Consider the following 18630-nt stretch of genomic DNA (forward strand, 5'->3'; position numbering starts at 1 on the left):
TCCTGTCTTAACTTCCCTGCAGTGATGGACTTTAGCCTGGAATGGTAAGCTAGATAAACCTTTCTCATTCAAAGTCACTGTTGCCAGGATATTTTACCACACCAATGGAAACAAGACTAAAGCAACGATTTCACTCTGACCTAGTTTCCTTTTCTCCCCTACCTTCCCCCAGTACTTCCTCTGTCATCTCCTTCTCGGATCTGGGTCCCTACACTCTGAGAATATGGCTCCTGTACTCCAGTTGGTCACTAGGATGGCCCACATTAGAGAAACTCCTTGACAGGCCTCTGACTTCAGGGCACTCTAGGCTTGAAGGGTAACAGCTCCTGCCTGGGAAGCCATTCTGCATCACTACATAGTCTCCCTCCAGGCTACAGTCTTACCATGTGTTTTTCCACACATCTGGGTGGTCTTAGGATGGGACTGATTCCCACTGGGGCTGGTCCTGGGGCCTCTGTCTCTTGCTGAGTCCTCTACCTTTGTCCTCAGATCAGAGAGGAGACCATTCACATGATGGTCCTTTAAGTTCATTTGACTGCCCTCTCTGGGGACCACCTCCTACCAGGCCCTGGAGAAGCTATGACTTTGCATTGCATCTTAGCATTCACAGGCTGGATTCAGAAGGCTCATGTCACAGGGACCTTCCCACAAGCCCCTGAGTGGTCATGGGTTTGAGGCTAGATTTCGTTTTCTAGATGTGAGCTACTCTTAATAACACACAATAATGATTTCATAGGTAAGCCTCACCTTTGTATAAATTCATTAATATGTCCTTGGCAGTGACAGCTAATCTTGTGTTATATGGGTTTATCTTATAAGAATTATGACCACATACTGATTTGGTGTCAGACTGTGTCTCAGTTTATGGTTCTAGTTGTGTATATGTATATATATATATATATTTCTCTACCCAATAATTTCTATTTAGTCTTGAAGACTAGAAATTAATTTTCTTGTCACTTTGCTTTTGAGATAATTTTCTTACTCCACAGCGAACAGAGTAACCTGATTGGAATCCCATCTAAGTTGTTTAGTTCAGTTGTGAGGAGGCTAAAACCATGCATGGGAGTCAGTCTGTCTGTCTTTCCCTCCCTCTCTCTCCTTCTCTCTTCCCCTCTCTTGTTCTCTCCCTCTGTCTCTCATTTGTTCCTGCACCTGTTCATTTTTCGGCAGGTAGGAATGTCTGAGGTCACGTGCACACTAGCCACTGTGCAAGGAGACTCATGACCTAGTGGTGGCGGGATCTACTAGCGGGGCCAGAGCTCTTGTTCTGCTCTTTAGTCCCAAATGAGGGGCTTTAGGCCATGTAGCTGTTCCTTGAGTTTTAACCCAGGGTGGCTGAGGTCATAAACATGGCCTTCCATCCACAGCGTACTACTACTTGGGTCACGGTCAGGGCCCAGACCTGACCAACTACAAGATCCTGGAACCAACCTCAGAGACACACAGGATGAGAAAGAATAATGTATGCACAATATTCAGATGAATCCCATTAGTCCTGGCCTCACTCTATCCTGGAAACACCCTGAAAAATGGTTGCTGCTGGGTCTGATTCTCCAAGGGCTCCCCCAGGTCAGGAATAGTGCCTTTCCACTTCCTTCTCTGTAGATGTGACGGGGGCATGGCTGGCATTCTTTTACCTGTTTCCCTTGCCTCTGTCCTCAGCTCCTTACTTTAGGTGGTCCTATGGGTCTCCAAGAGCTTGGTTGGGATATAGGGCCTCTGTGAAACTCTAGCCTGTGTAGCTGGAGGGCTCCTGTATCTGTCCTTTACCCAGTACTCAGGTCATTTCTACCTTTGGGAAAGGCTCCATAGGACCAGGGCATTATGACAAGTAGAGGGTTCCCCTTTTCATACAAGACATGTGTTAAGTAGGTTCCTGGTACATATACTGGGCCAGCCCCATCATCTGGAGTGTACATCACCATCCTAATTCCCACCCTCAAAGACCATCCTTCCTCTGGGTAGTAGTCCACCCCACTAGGCCCACATTCCCGCTTCCAGGTGTCAGGTCTTCATGTCAGCCTTCAGACTGGAAATGAGGTGTAGAAATCTTCTGTCCTTCAAAGTAAGGCTTTCAACTGCCTTGCTTATGAGATTCTCTGAGCTGCCTTGGGGCTGTGCACACACATAAAATATGTAGCAGGAAACTGCTGCCTTTGTGTTCTTTCTTTCCCTCTGTCTAATTTCTCTGTCAGGTCTCCTTAAATTGATTGCTCAGGAGAGAAGCTGTCTGGTGGAAACTACGGGTTTCCTCCTGGAAGGATAATCCCAGTGGGTCCCCGGTTTACTGTCATTTCCTTATGGGGAGACCGAATCGGGGTGTGGGGTCTCAGTCATTTATCCCTCAGCTTCCTTATTCCTCACTTTCCTCCTGGGACGGGCTCTGCCCTGAAGGTTTAGGTAGACTGTGAAGCTCTCAGTTGTCTAGACTTCCCTTAGACAGGAAATCTCCCTGAGGCCTTGGGCTCGGCACTGTCAATGTGAGTTGACTGTGGTCCTAGAACCAATCCTCCTAGAGGCTGAGATCACCGCTTGCCTGAGAGGCGAGGCTGCTGAGTGAACACTTGACGCTGATAAAGGGTCAGCTTATCTGTACTTGAAGGGTGCAGGTGACTTCCCTGGAGGGAGCCCCTGGACACCAGTGTGGAGCTGACTGTTTCACACCCTGAGATGTGAAAGCGCTCCCATCAACACCAAGTGCTATGACTTGGGGGTCCGAATTTAAGAACTAAAGCCCTGACTTTTGAGTGGGGACAATGCCTGAAGTAGGAACCAAGGGAAGTTATGAAAATCAGCATTCTTCAGAGTTGCCTTCAGATGAGAAGTTCTGTCAGAGGGACAGGGCTGACAAAACTGTGTCTTGTGTAGATGCATGCAAGATGGATGTGTGAAGATGGAGGTTAACCTCATTCTGGGAAGAAGAAAGTAGAAGCCTCCTCCCCATAACCAGAATTCTCTGTGTAGGCCTCTGAGAAATTAGAAAATATTGCATTTACTAATGCATGCGTGGGCACATATGTGGAGGCCCGAGGGGGTTGGTTCTCTCCTTCTACCATGTGGGTTTCAGGGATCTAACTCATATCCTTACACTTGGTAGTAAATGCTGCTAGCCACTGAACCATCTAAGTAGTTTTTAACCTTGTAGGTCAATGTCAGAATGGATCTAATTCTACTCAAGTTTTAGCAACCAGCGATTGCTCACCAGCCAGGTATGTATGAATGTGTTAAGATCATAGGTCTTAGGACAAGACGGTGACAGTCCAAACTCATCATTTCTCAGCTTTGTGATGCAGGAAATCAATCTGAACTGCTTTCCTTTTAGTCTATAAATTGAGAACAAGGTTAGTATGGAAAGAAAGAATTTGGCAGCTCACCCTAAACCCATTTTCTATTCCTGGGATAGGAAGAGTGAAACCAAAAGAAAAAAAAATGACCTGATCATTTCTCTACTCAGCATGCTATCTCACCTCAGGATGGTACTGATGGTCAGGGAGGCAAGAGAGCATCCTGTGTGTTCAGCACGGCTAGTGGGAGGCACCTGGTCTGCTATCAGTGGGTAGCTCAGGGACGGCCCACAGGAGAGGTCAGAGGCAGCAGCTCTTGGTCTTCAGTGGTAGGAGACATGGAGGTCCTTGTGCTCACAGATAAGCACTAGGAAACCAGGAATGTTAAACATGCTGGGTTGTCTCTTCAAAGGGAAAGATGTATAACCTGTTCTCTGCCCAGAAGACTGAGAATGGAGGTGGCTGATAGGCTGGTGACCTCTGTCCCATCTGCATGGCCAGGCCTCATGGGTTCCCACAGATTTTTATGCTTATCTCAGTCAATCTATAGCTATCTTCTGTCTGTCTTCAGACCCTTATCAAGAACTTTGTTTATCATACGCCTTTCTTCTCAGTTAATCTGTATAATCTACAGAACCTATCTTTATGGAAGATGTCAGTTGTACTTTGCAAGAGTTTTGATGTAATCATGTCTTAAGCTTGTCTGTACACAAAGGCTTGTGTCAATTATCACCAAGAAACCTTTTTTTCCAAATTGTGCTATGCTTGAATATGCCTGAAATAAACTCGCAGGTGTCAGACTCTTGAAGCTTGAACAGACACTGGCTATTGAGTCCTGTGGAATGGACTTCCTTCTTCTACCTTCTTGCTTTGTGTGAGCTGACACTCTGCTGGTTGTGATGTTTGCAGAGATCCCCGGATCCGTGTGAAATGAAGCAGCTTCCTGGGTAAGTGGCAGGACAACAGCTGCCTGTGTCTTCTAGAGACCCCTTGTGCTACATGTGGGCTAAGGTGCATCCTGAGATGGCAGGGAAAAGCTGGGCAGCTGCCTTGATGTACTAATTACGTTCTCATAGTATTTTTGTGACAGTTGAAACATTTAGAAGCAGGGCCTAGAACACAGTAAGCACTTTCAAATGCTGCTATCCGCACGTCAGATTTGTAGGTTGCTGCAGGATGCACTCACGTTTACCCTCCTGGCAGCTCACTGCCCTGCCAGGTAGGTACCTATCTTAGTTAGGAATTCTACTATTGTGATAAAACACCAGGACCAAAAGCAGGACCAAACGCATTCTGGGGAGGACAGTGTTTATTTCAGCTTACAGATCTAAGGTCTCACTCCATCACTGAGAGAAGTCAGGGCAGGAGCCTAAGGCAGGAGCTGATGCGGAGACCATGGAGGAGTGCTGCTTACTGTCTTGCTCCTTATGGCTTGCTCAGCCTGCTTTCTTATAGTACCCAGGACCAGCAGCCCAGAGGAGGCAATACCCACAGTGGGATGGGCCCTTCCATATCAATTATCAATCAAGAAAATACAACACCACAGACTTATCCACAGGTCAATGTGATGGAGGGCATTTTCTTAATTGAGATTCCCTCTTCCAAAATGACTCTAGCTTGTGTCAAATGGACATGAATGTAGCCTGCACAGTGCCTCCTTTTTACTCCAGCCATTCTGAACACCCTGCCTTTTTAGTGTGGGTATATGTGCATGTGTTGATAGGCATTTTCATGATCATTCCAAGTCCCCCTCTGCCATCTTATCACAGTTCCCTGATCCTTGGGATGGGGACAAATGCTGTCCATTCAACAAACACAAATAGGAACCAACATGATGGCCCTTGAAAGTAAGCAACACTAGATGAGACAGAAGTTTAATTCCACTTGTTTTGCTGGAAGTCTAAAAGGCAGGTGTCGCATGACTGATTCATGAACTCCTGGGATCATCTTGACACCAGGCAGTATGTAACTGACTGGGTCCCAGCCCCACAATTTAGCTTTTTCCTCAACATAGAGAAAAAGCAAAGCAAGTCTATGAACACCCTCTCAGGGAGACAGTGCAACCATGTTGGATGATGCCCTAAACCTACTGCTGAGCAACAGCCTTAGGGAGGCTCTACTGGGCACAGCCAACGAGGCCAGGAAAAATGGCAAGGTCTTAAAGAGTACTCCATCTTACAGACAGGGAAAGTGAGGTACAACAAGATGAACAAACTTTTCCAGTTGATGCACGGCTAGAAAATGAAAGAACGAGACTTGCTGACGTTCTGTGCTACCCATCCTGGCTCCATGGTCAAGTTGTTCAAGGTGGTGCTTGGAGCTGGGTCTGCAGCTGGGAAGTTCTGCTGCTACTGAGTGACAGTGGCCTTCCCTAGAGCTGCCAGGCACTCCATGGAAATTTACTCTCCAGTTCTTAGAAGGCAGCTGATGAGCTGTCACTCATCCATCCTGGCCACCATCATCAGTGAACTCCTCAGTACCCTGTACCCTCTCTGAGGCAAGATGTGCCTTGATTATATTTGATTCCTCATAAGCCAGTCCTAAGCCTCGCACACAATACCCCAATTATTATTGGGCTCTTGGACATTACCATTGGCAAGTGTGTTGGTTAGCATGAATCTGCCCTTTGTGGGCAGAATGAAGACAGTCCACTAAGCTTTAGTAAGGTCTACAGCTGGGGCAAGCCCTTCTCCTCATTATTGCTTCTTCCTGGACCTTAGGTTCCTCACCAGTCAGGGAGATACCTGATCCCTACCCAATCCCCCAGGCCAGGCACAATGCAAGAGGGTGTCCTACCTGGGCCGCTGCAGAATGAGGCGATGATGGCCAAGATGCACACAATGCTTAGGTAAGGGATCCAGGGGGCTTGGTCCTGCAGTAAAAGGGCAATGTGGATGAGCAAGGAGCAGCAGATGTCCTAGGGATCTGCATTTTTCCGACTCCATCTGTGTGGCAGGCCATTTCATATCCCTGGGCCTCAGTTGCTGCAAATGGCAACTACTTAGTCATTCTGTCCTCTGATTTCTAAGACGTACGATGCAAGGAGATGATGCCTGCAGAATTCCGCAGGCCCCAGTATGCAGAAAATAGCAAATAGTGTATAAGGGATGGCAATTTGAATGCTTTGTTTAAAGCAAACTATAGGAGAAAATGTTCAGGTATCATCACGTTGAAATTTCTCTCAGTTAACATTCATACTGTGTAAAACACCATGTTTACACTCCTGCTGCCCCATTAGTGTGGAGAGCTAACTCACTCATGGAATGTCCAGAGGGCCTGTCACTCATCTTTAGGCAAGTGTTGAAGGAGGTTTGAGGCCCTGTTGGGTGGGACTTAGATTGGGGGATACTTGAGGCAGAAGAAAGGTCGACCCCGGAGCAGCTTACCCTCCCTCTCTCAGAACCTCAGAGGGCCAAGGGCACTGTAAAGCCACCCAGTTCAGGACAACGGTAAGACTGGATACGGGAAAATGCCAGCTGGGCAACACACTGACCCCCCCCCCAGGAGGAGCCAGCCCAGCACCACCTGTGAACCACAGGCTTTGACATCTCTACACCATTCTTGCCTCGTTCTGAAACTGTTTGGAACCTTAGGATATGTGGCTGAGGACCAAATGCCCAACTCTCGACGTTAAAATTTATCCCTGACAATAATACCGAGACTCATCAGCCCAGTAAGTGTTTGATGGATGCATTTGCTCTGGGCAGTGTAGGGAGCAGAAAGGAAAGATGCGGGCCTTGTAATAAAGACCCTGGGAACCAATCCCACCTCTGCTATCATCCAGCTGTGAAACTTTGGTCACTTGTAATGAAGACCCTGGGAACCAATCCCACCTCTGCCATCACCCAGCTGTGAAACTTTGGTCATTTGCACTTATGATTTGGGTTATCCCTCCATAAAAGGAGGCAATCTGGAGCTGGAGAGATGGCTCAGAGGCTAAGGGCACTTGCTGCTCTTGCAGAGGACCCAGGCTCAGTTCCCAGCACCTACCTGGTGGCTCACAACCATCTTTAACTCCAGTTCTAGAGGATCTGAGACCCTCTTCTGGCCTCAGTGGGCACCAGTCACACACGTGATGCCCAGACATACATGCAGGGAAAATATATGCATAAAATAAAATGTTGTTTTTAAGAGGAGACACCTTGAATTTAGTAAGGGTAGTGGATATAATTGTTCCTCCACATAGACACACATGCACACTCCTGGACCGCTCAGTTCACATGCTGTCATTTACTCCTCTCAGCATCCCAGGCTATGGGGACAACTCTTCCTTGTAGAGCTAGGACACAAGAGGAGGCAGCAGAGTGGTAAGTGGAAAAGCCAGAATTCCATGTCTAGGAATCCAGGTAACAGGGCGGTTACTGAGAAGTCACCTGACAGTCAGTACCCAGCTTCCTTTGCAAGGGGGCAATCACTGGAGGGGCCTCTAACATAAATCCCCTGACCCCAAAGATAGGTAAATTGAGGCTCAGGGAAGGCAGGCTTCCTGCTCACCACAACACAGCTCATCTGTGGCAGTGGCAGCACCAGAAGTCAGGTTTCCTGTCTTCAAGTTCCAGGACCCATCAACAGTGCCACCCTGTGTTCTGGAAGTGAAGCTCCATGGGAAAGATGTCTTACAGGAGGAGCCACAGCCAAAGGCTCCAAAGTGATGAAGTCAGAGCCAGCTCCCTGCTGATCCCCACAAAGAGTGATGGGCACAATGTCTCACCTGCAGGGTCAGTGTCACAGTGAGGGTCCCAAAGAAGAGAGCCATCAGCCCGAAGCCACCAATGAGGAGAGGTCTCCGTCCTAGGCGCTCCATGACCAGGCCCTAGTCCAAGAGAGCAAAAGAGTTGGGGAACACAGTTATTTCACTTTGAGCTCAATAACGGAAGTCCTTGGTCCTGTGAACTGATGGTGGAAGACCGTGGAAAGCTACTGAAGGCTGTTGAAGGCCGTGGAAGACCCCAGAAGGCCGTGAAAGGCTTTGTGGAAGACTGTGGAAGGTTGGTTTCACTCAGGGGTTGTGATTCAGGAGGATCACTTTATACAGCCTCTGCAGCTGCAGCTGTGGAATTTTCCTCCCTCTGGCACCTCTGTCTGTCACCAAGGGTAAAGGCAATGACTCTAAAATATAATGACCATAGGCAAGAGCTATTGTCAGGCAGCCTTGGACTGATGCCCTGGCTCTACTACTCTGCAGTTATTGAAACTTCTGCTTGTGACTTCAGGTTCTAAAGTGTGTAGCAGGAACACTGTCACCTCACCTGCCCCACCCCAAGACATCCAAAAGGCTGAATGGGTTAAATAAGGGCCTGCCTGCTATTTACATTCGGTGACTTTCTCTCCCCCATCCCACTGCTTCTCAAACAAAGAACATCAAGGATCAGAGAGACGAAATAACCTGGAAGAGGCCACACAGCAGAGAGTGAAAAGGCCTGGAACTGAACCCAAGGTGTTGTCAAGACTCATGGCTGAGCTCGTCAGGGAGAGGGTCAGCTCCAGCAAGGTGTGGAGGTGGGCAGAGTCCTACTGAGAGTGCCACCTCCTTTGCTCCCTCAAGGTCTGTAATATCCCAGTCCCACCGCCCATAACACACACAATCTCCACCAGAGAAAAACCTATAGTATTTTTTTTCTGAAACTGGTTTTCTTTTATTTCTTCTTTCTTTCTTTTTGTTTTGTTTTGTTTTGGTTTGGTTTTTTTGAGACTGGGTTTCTCTGTGTAGTCCTAGCTGTCCTGGAACTTGCTCTGTAGACCAAGCTGGCCTCGAACTCACAGAAATTTCCCTGCCTCTGTCTCCCATGTGTTGGGATTAAGGGCTTGTAGCATCACCACCTGGTTTATTTTGTTTTACATAAATATCTAAAGTTCCACCCATTTTCCTGCAAGTGTCATGATTTCCATTTTCTTTATGACCGAACAATATTCCATTGTGTATATGCACCCCTTTTCCTTTACCCATTCATCACTTAGAAATGTTCTATTTCCTGGCTACTGTGATGCCCAGGGGTGCATGGGCCTGAAGACAGGCTGACTGGGGTTCAAGTCCTGGCTGTGCCTCTCATCCTTACTTGCATGAAGGATGGATGACTAAGTGACTGAACTTCTCTGAGCCTGAATTTCCCCACCTGGGAAGCGTGGATGGTAGCGTCTCTGCAGGGTAGCTGTGAGAGGAGAGGAAAGGCTTGCTGGGCGTGAACTCAACTCAGGGCCTGCCCAGCACAGCAGAAACTGCAGCATGACTGATTGTTAGTGTAAGAATGGCCTGGGTGGCTGCTCTCATGCCTGCCTCTAAGTGGCCTCATGGCCTTGAACACGAAGGCCAGCCCTTTCGTGACCTAACTTGTTTCTGTGCAGTCATGGGATAAGTCTAGGTGGCAGAAGCTGGGGATCACTGCTGAGTACCCACTGTTCCAGGCACTGCACTGAGCACATTTCAACCACGAATCATTTAATCCCCACAGACACCCCATGAAATGGGCCTTGTTTGTCTCATTATACGGGTGAAAAAAAAACAAGTCAAGAGGCTTTGGGAAGTTGTTTAAGGCATGCGGCTGATGAAGGGAGAAGCAGGGATGCCTGCGGGATCTTTTCTGTTTCTGAAAATACTAAGTTTCCTAAAGAGGAAACAGACAGAGCCCCAGTGTGCAGCAGCCCACTGCCCCATCTTCCTGTCCGATCATCGGACACATAGAGCACCGAGCAATCAGCTGATCCTCCATGCCCTCCCCAGAAGCCCTCAAATCATCACTATGTTTCCCCAGAATCCAGAAGTACCCTGGCTACCATGGGGGCCCTTTGTGTTGATGGGGTGAGCAAGGTAGATACACAGTGAAGAACATACAGTTATACAGGGAGGACAGGGAAGACAGAGAGGAGAGAGGCAGCGAGCTCATTCTGTGGGAGGTGTGGAGGGGTGTGCCCGCCCGGGAAGGTCACAGAAGAAGTGAAGAGCATAACTTTGTGGGGAAAGAGGATGGAGAAAGGCAATAAGAAGGAGAGGCAAAGGCAGAGAGAAGAAGACAGAAGGAGGGGGCGGGAAGGATGGAGGGAAGGAGAGAGAGAGAGAGAGAGAGAGAGAGAGAGAGAGAGAGAGAGAGAGAGAGAGAGAATGAGAGAGAGTTCCTAAGCCTTCAAAAGCTGGACCCCATCAAAGAGGAGGCATTAATGGGGCCACAAGTTCCTAAGCATCAGGAACAGAGACGGGTCCCAGTGACAAGGGCACATCAGAACCACCCCGAATCAGAGGTGCAGAGCCGTCCTGGGATGCACCCTACAAGGCAGAGTGAATTAGCAGAGTGACACAGAAGTGGACAGGTGCTCCTCCCCTTCGGAGCACTGAAAACCTGAATGCTATCTCCTCATGAGGACTCAGTCTGTAAGACTACCCGTGACCTAAGCTGTAAAATAAATACCAGATCCTCTGGGTCCTAGATATCTGGGAATGAAAATATTTTCAGTTAGTTTTGGATAGGTTGGTAAATCCTCAGCATATGATTTAAAATGAAATGAAGACTAGAAAATAGAGTTACTGTATAAAACATCAATTCTGTCCTGGGCCTCAGGTCTGTGTGTGTGTGCATGCGCCTGCCTGCGTGCGTGCTTGTGGGTGTGCATTCATTCATGTGTGTGTGCATGCAGGCTTGTGGGCGTGCATTCATTCATGTGTGTGTGCATGCAGGCTTGTGGGCGTGCATTCATTCATGTGTGTGTGTGCATGCAGGCTTGTGGGCGTGCATTCATTCATGTGTGTGTGCATGCAGGCTTGTGGGCGTGCATTCATTCATGTGTGTGTGTGCATGCAGGCTTGTGGGCGTGCATTCATTCATGTGTGTGTGCATGCAGGCTTGTGGGCGTGCATTCATTCATGTGTGTGTGCATGCAGGCTTGTGGGCGTGCATTCATTCATGTGTGTGTATGCAGGCTTGCCTGTTGAGGCCAGCAAACCACTCTCGGTTATTCTTCAGGTATTGTCCATCTTTTTTCTTCTTCTTCTTCTTCTTCTTCTTCTTCTTCTTCTTCTTCTTCTTCTTCTTCTTCTTCTTCTTCTTCTTCTTCTTCTTCTTCTTTTACATGAGAGAGGCTCTCTGTTCTTCTGGGGGCTCGCTGGTTATTTTAAGCTGGTGACCCATGAACCCCCAGAGATCTATGCCCCAGCCTCCCCAGCACTAGGGTCTAAGCTTGAACCTAGCTTCTTCCTATCTGGGTCCTGGGGAGTGAACTGGGTCTTCAGAGTTGCACAGCAAGCTCTGTACCAAGTGAGCTATTCCCCCCACCCTGGCATTTCCTGTGCCCCACCTATCACAGGTCATTTCCAGAACCCAGCCTAGTGAATTTCTATAGCCATCTGAAAAGTCACTAAATTCTAATGTTTGGAAGCCACTCCTGTGACTAACTGTGAGAGGTCCAAGGCTAACAGAAGCTCAGAGCTGGAGGATGGGGGAGGGGCTTTGTCTCCTCAGTATCTCCTAGGTGCTGAGCTAGAGTCCCTGGTGACAGAGATGGGCACAGAGGTTGCCAGAGACAAGCTTCCGTATCACAGAGGGGACCCGGTCACAGTGAGATCAGCATATTTCATTGCTGTACTGATTCTGACACTTGTAACAGCTTTGCTGAGGTTAGCCTGTCACAGTTAGAGATTAATGAGTCACATTGTTACACAGAGAGTCTGTGGTTAAACCTGCTTTGTGCTGTGAATCCAGGATTAAGGTGTCTTACACTCAGATGTGACAACATGTTATACTTCACACAGAGATGGAACACACTGTTTATTGATATTCACGTTTTTCAAACATTACTAAGTGCAGGACCCTGGGTTAGATAGAATGTGAGAGAGGCTTCCTCAAGTGAGCCAACCACAGTGTCAGCATTTGAAAGTGTGCCCTCCAATACAAGCTAGCTGATATTTTATAATATGACGTTGATATTCAGGACCTCTGTTGGGGAGGAGACATGCTCTCCCCTAGGTCGCTGAAGAATCTGGAACATGCTCCTGCATGGGAGATGACAGAGCTCAGATGAAGGTCTAGGAAGGCCCTGAGGAGACAGCTTTCAGAGAGACCCGAGTGAGGAAGCAGCCCTCCCCGGCTCCCAGTCCTGCCTGTCCAGGACACCAATGTGCTCTCTCCTCCAAGCCCCACTGCAGCTCAGCCTGTCCGAAGGCATTAGGGTGACAGGATATCCCTACTCCAGCCTAAAGCTGCCAGGGAAGACACTAACTCAAGATGAACAACTGCCCTTGAAGGGTACTGATGTCAGCTAGGAACCAACGGAGAAGCCCCTCCGGGACTCTGAGCTGTAAGGTCCCCTCTGTAGCCACCATCTCTCCCACAATGTGCTGGGACCTTTGAGCAGACAGCAATGGCAGCATGTTTCTGTTTAGGATTTTAAAAATCAACTTTACTGAATTTTGGCCAATGCAATGTCCTCATTGTAATTGTGCAGCCTAACATATTCTCCACAAATTTGCATTATTACCTATGAGCACAACTGCAAATGAGATACAGAAAATGCCCACTACCACCAAATGTCTCTGTGTCCTCTCTCAGCCCCAGGCAGCCCCGATCCACTTTCTAGCACTGGGCTTACAGACACCAGTTTTAGAATTTCCCACAGATCTTTGTAAGGTTTTTGAGACCTATCTTGTTTGTGATATGCATAAATAGTTTTTTTTTTGGCTGAGCAGTATTCCATTGGGTGGCTACACCACAACTGATTTCTCAATTGTTGATGGACATGGGGTTGCTTCTGGGTTTGGTCTCTCATATACAAAGCTGTTAGGAACACCAGCATATGAGTCTCTATGTAGACATGAGTGTTGTTTCTCTTGGGTAAATACTTGTGATTGGGATGGTGAGTGAATGGGTGACTGTCAGAAACAGTCTCTGAAGCGGGTAATGTGACTTCCAACAGTGTGAGAGTTCCTGTTGCTCCGTTTCCTTGGCAACACTTGGAATTATCAGGATTTAAATTCTGCCTGTCCTTGTGGTGAATGACAGGATCTTATTGGGCATTTTACCTCCCCTGAAGGTACTGAGAACTTTTTCCTGTGCTTTTTGGCCTTTGAGAATTTTCCTTGATAAAGATCTGTTCAAATACTTTCAGAGTGCAGTTCTTCTTGAGTTCCCAGGGTTCTTTACATATTCAGGACACAAGCTCCCTGTCAGGTTTATACAGTCACCCAGCCTGTGGCTCGCCTTTTCATTTTCTCAACAATGCTTTTTAAATAGTGGAATTTTAAATTTCTGATAAAATCCAATTTATTAATTTAAAAAATGGTTCACGATTGTGCATCTAATCTAAGAAATCTCTGCTTATCCCTTTTTGTAAACCTTTCTCCTATATGACCTATATGACCATTTGTGCATCTACAGCAAAAGTGTGAGTGACAAGGCATCACCTCTTCACTGAAGCAGTCAGATCTGCAAGTGCTAAGCCACCTTGTCCAGTTCTAAATCTCAGAACTGTCCAGCTCAGAAGAGGTTGCCAGCAGCTGCTCACACCTGCAGGGAGTGGGGCGGGGCCAACACAGATGGCTGCTTCTATTTTTACGTGATGGGGTGTCTCCTCTGCTGAGCTCCTCTATGCTTTGTTCTGTGGACTAGGACTCAGTCTCAAATAACCAACAGAGATTGCATTAGTTTCCACGGCAGTAATAGGTGCACTACAGATAGAAGGGGTCAGACAGCAGGGATGTTCCTTATTTTCTCAGCTGCAAATCTAAGATCAAGGCGCCGGCAAAGCCTAGTCCCTGTGTGGGTGCAGCGGAGCCCCACCTTGTCTTCTGAGGGTCTGCCCCAGCCCACCTTCTGAGGGTCTGCCTCAAACCTTCTCCCACCCTCTGAAATCTGCCTTGACCTTCTCCTGCATTCTGGTATTTTTTTCTTTGAAAATCAAGACTCAAGTATTCATGTGGTGGTCTGTGTCCAAAATTTCCCTTTTTGTAAAGACATAATAAGTTTGTGGGTTCAACCAACTCCAATATTATCCAATTCTAGCTTAACTAACAACACCTGCAATGACATGTCTCCAAATGAGGTCCCATTGGGAGGCACTGGGGATTCCAGCAGGTGAGTTTTAGTCACATCACAAGCCACAGGTCGCTGAGTCTCCATTGAGCTGTTGGGATGACCTGTTACCACCACTACTCCCGAAGAAGAGAGTGGGAGTCAGAAAACCTGGGCATCTCATCTCAAAGTTACCCAGGTTGTGACCAGCCACACGGCCAGGACACCACTGAGCCCAGATAAGCCCGTGTACCCTGTCACCCTCATCTCTACGATCTGCACACATTAGTATCTCACACTATGACCATAGAGAATACAGACGGTGACGCTGAAATTGCAGGAACCCTGGGAAGTCTGGAAGTCCTTAAAGATGTGTGTTTAGTTCAACATGGCATAGTCCCAAACTGCGCTGCTACAAGCAAGACCACACTGCTGTGGATCCTGACCCTGGCTTTTAAAAGCAGAGTCTGGGCCTCCTACCAGAGGCAGAGTTGACTCTGTCCACACCACAGTGGATGGTCATCCACTCCATGGAAGTTCTCTCATCTGAACAGCACAGTTGAAGCCCCCAGAAAACAGCCTGGAGAAGCCAGCTGTTCTGCAAGATGGCAATTATTTACAGCCAGCAAGCTGCTGAGTGATGGCTGCTGCCCAAATTAACCGCAGATCAAAAGAACGGGAGTCTTTCCATCGGTTTTATTATGCCTCAGAGCCATTTTACAGAGTGTCAAAAACCTCAGTAAAAAGAGTGGCAAAAATAATCAGGGAGTCCTTTTATTGATAGGAAATTACCTCTAGGGGTGGGATGAAGTCTTAGTGACCCTGAAAAGCAGGTCACACAAACTTTGGAAAGAGCAGAGGACTCTCCGAATGTTGAGTTTGGGGGAGGAGAAGGAGCAGCCATAGGCTTTGATTTTTGTTTCCTGTTTCCATGACAACTCTTTCTTGTAGCATTAAACTATCTTTGTCATTACTTTAACAAGCAGCTTAAACCAACTCAAAGGTAGCAGTTTATGATTTGGGCAGTCACAGATCCAGAGCAGGTCTCACAGGGCAAAACTCACAGGGGAGCTGGGGAGGAAAGGCCTCTGACTCCCCCAGTTCCCAGAAACCTCATGGGTTCTACGCCCCCACTCCTTCTTCATCTTCCAGGCCAGGCAACTATGGTGTCTCTTACACCTCACATCCTGACCTCACCGATGTTCGGAGACCTTTGGTCACTTCAAAGCTTCACTGGGCAGCCCAGATAAGCCAGGGAACCTCCACAGCTCAAGATCCTTTCTCCCACCTGTGACGTCCCCTCTGACACAGCTCATGACCTATGTCTTCAGACCTGTGGATCTGTGGATCTGTGGATCCAATTTTGCCAGCCACAGATGGCAAGGGTTAAAAGCTAATTTTATAAATGTGCAAATCCATTCAGAGATGTATGGCAATTTCCCTAAGCGCAGGCCACTGGTAAGTGGATTTTCCCGATGGACTATAGAGCTGTCCAGTTCTGAAAGTTAAAGGTTAAGCATGATCTCGATCTCTCTCTCTCTCTCTCTCTCTCTCTCTCTCTCTCTCTCTCTCTCTCTCTCTCTCTCTCTCTCTCTCTCTGTTTCTCTGTCTCTGTCTCTCTGTCTCTGTCTCTGTCTCTCTCTCTGTCTCTCTCTGTTTCTCTGTCTCTGTCTCTCTGTCTCTCTCTCTCTCACACACAGTATTTCTGCTATGTCCTTCTCTACAAGGACACAAGGACATGTAGCCTCACTTCAGGTGACAGGGTGAGACTTATTCCAGCACTGCCAGTGACTTAGTGACATTTGTTTACTCCCCAGCTCTTGTGTGTGAGGCAGGAACCACACACATGTGAACCACAGAGACGTCAAGCATCTTGCTTAGAGAGTCTCCTGTCTCAGGAGAAGCAGAGCTGGCACGGGAACCCAGACCACTGTGTTCTGAGAAGAGATGCCAACAATCCCACCCTGTGGGTGGAGGCTAAGACAGGGAATGGATTACGGGCTTTGGAGAGCTGACAGAGCCTTCATCACCAGAGCTAATTCTCATACAGACTCTTCTTCTGGCTACACCGTGCACCCCATTAAAGTTGGTGGATCAGTAGTAGCGGGGAAATAATTCCACGCCAGCTGTTGTTAGAAAAGCAGGAACCCTGCCTGGTCACTGCCTCCTAGGAACAGAGCAATTGGACACAGCAGAGATGAGCAGCCTGATTGGAGGGAATCTCTTCATTCTTTTAAGTTCTCCTGAATTTTTACAAATGTACCGCAGTAAGTTTGTAATGGTTTCTCATAACAACAAAAATCAAACCAAAGCAAAAACTCAGACTCCAAACCTCTTCTGCTTCCTCTGCCGTTTTCACCCCAGACTGAGTTCTGTTGATCATAGTCAGAATTTGTAGCGGTATTTTGCAGCCTACAGCTGGAGATGGGGTTTAGTGACACTCATGGGTGGCAAAGCATTGGAACGTTTTCTCTCTAACAAAAAGCAGATCAGAGAAGAGCCCAAACATCACTTGTCTACATTCTTAGTGGTATCCATTTTTAAGACGTAGCTTGTTAGAACAATCTGGGAAGGCAGGGAGAAAAATTGAATCTACTGAAAAGTCAGCAGTGGGATGCAGAATCAGCCGGTGTGTGCTGACATCACCCTCGTCAGTGGAGATGAGTAGGGGAGACTGAACACCTGAGCATCTCTTTCAAGGTCAGAATACACACTCTGCCATGTCAGTCAGAGATGTCAGTCCATCCCTCTTTCATGTCTAGAGGGCCCCAGGGTGGGTACTGTGTGTCATAGAATGAAGCACACACCACTCTCACACCAGAAGACAGACTTGAGCGCTTCAAGAGAGGAGCCAAGGCTCAGGGAAGTTGAACACACTGTCCAACATCACACAGCCAGAGCTAGGATTTGGTTCGTTTTAATTGGAGACAGAGAGGAAGGGCCTAGGTGGGTGAAGGGTCATGGAGCCTGAGCCTCTCCCAAATCCAGACAGGGTCCTGTGACAAGGCCCACCCTCATAAAGCAAGCCCTGTTAGTTTCCCTGGGTGCCTGGGTGCCATTCTGCCTCTGGGGCATTGTCGGGAGGCCTTGGTGACTTACAGAGAAGATGGCAGAGAGCGTCTCAATTCCACCAGTGCTCAGGGTGATGTATGGGATCTTGCCCTGAGGGATCCCAGCTTTCCCAAAGATGCTGTTGGTGTAGAACCAGATCTGTAATGCAGAAAAGAATAGAAAGGTCATTCGAGGACCCCAGCCTCCTAGGTTAGACAAGGTGCAAGGATCTCTCTGCACAGCGCCACTGAATTCTGACTCACAGGCGAGCTGTGCCACATGGCCACATGGCTCCTCACTTCTTCTCTGACAGACCCCCATTTTCCTGGCAGTGACGTCTGCCCACCGAGACACTGCTTTCTAGACTGCCTAGAAGTTAGGAGGGCAGCAACATAAATATTGGAGATGGCTGGCAGGAGGCATCTTACTTTACTTTTACATTTATTTATTTGCTCATTTATTTATTTACTGTGGTGGTGAAGTGCCTGTGTGTGTGTGTGTGTGTGTGTGTGTGTGTGTGTGTGTGTGTGTGTGTGTGTGTGTGTGTGTGTGTAGGAGTCAGTTCTCTCTTTCCACCACGGGGGCCCAGGGACTGAATGCAGGTCAGACTTGGTAGCAAGAACCTTTATTGGATGAGCCACCTCTTTGACCACCCTCCTCTCCTGTCCCCCTCCTCGTCTTCTTTTAAAGAAACTTTACCAAAGAGGCACACTCCCAAGTTTGTTTTATTTTATTTCTGCCCGCTTCCCTTTCTGTGGTCAAGGGTGGTGGATGTGATAGCTGGAGCCTCAGTAGCCCTCTTGGATCATTAATTAACCTTAGATAAGCATGCTTTGTGAGAATCAAAAACTATTTCTGCTCCGCAGAACATTTTACTATCACCCACTAGAAACTGCCATGGCGACTCTACAATAGTACATACAGTACAAATGATGCTCCTGAGGTCTGTGTGACTGTACATGTACCGTCGGGTCCAAAGGAAACTCCTGGTCCCCAAACCCCCAAAGGTAGTCCAAATATACATAAATGAGCCCAACCTGGACTAGAGGAGGGTCTCTGGCTGTTAGAGAAAAGGCAGCATCCCTGAGGAGCTTGTGAGACTGGTTCCCATCTGTCAAAAGGATCCATTTCCCCTACCCCTGGCATAGGGGACACATGGCCACCTGAGGTACCTATCAGCATATCAAAGCCCATGCTGCCCTCCTGGCTCCCTCAGTACCACAAGTACCTGTTACACATTTCAAAGCCCACGCTGGCATCCTGTCCTTTTCATCTCCTGCTCTACCCTTAACTTTCTCCAG

General features: G+C 47.9%; 1 protein-coding gene across 4 annotated transcripts in view; it reads right to left on the reverse strand.

Moving 5' to 3' along the window:
- Positions 1-18630, reverse strand: part of Slc2a9 (solute carrier family 2 member 9) — a 129053-nt gene that overhangs the window by 26520 nt on the left and 83903 nt on the right. For all 4 annotated transcript variants that reach the window (XM_013112513.3, XM_040747019.1, XM_021226436.2 and 1 more), the window contains 3 exons: positions 17378-17488; positions 7999-8100; positions 6084-6159 (listed from right to left, as the gene is read on the reverse strand). In XM_013112513.3, the coding sequence (XP_012967967.1) occupies positions 6084-6159; positions 7999-8100; positions 17378-17488 (289 nt within the window). The remainder of the gene's footprint in view (positions 1-6083; positions 6160-7998; positions 8101-17377; positions 17489-18630) is intronic.

Source organism: Mesocricetus auratus, unplaced genomic scaffold, assembly GCF_017639785.1.
Source record: "Mesocricetus auratus isolate SY011 unplaced genomic scaffold, BCM_Maur_2.0 Super-Scaffold_100006, whole genome shotgun sequence".
In the NCBI taxonomy this organism is placed as follows: domain Eukaryota; kingdom Metazoa; phylum Chordata; class Mammalia; order Rodentia; family Cricetidae; genus Mesocricetus; species Mesocricetus auratus.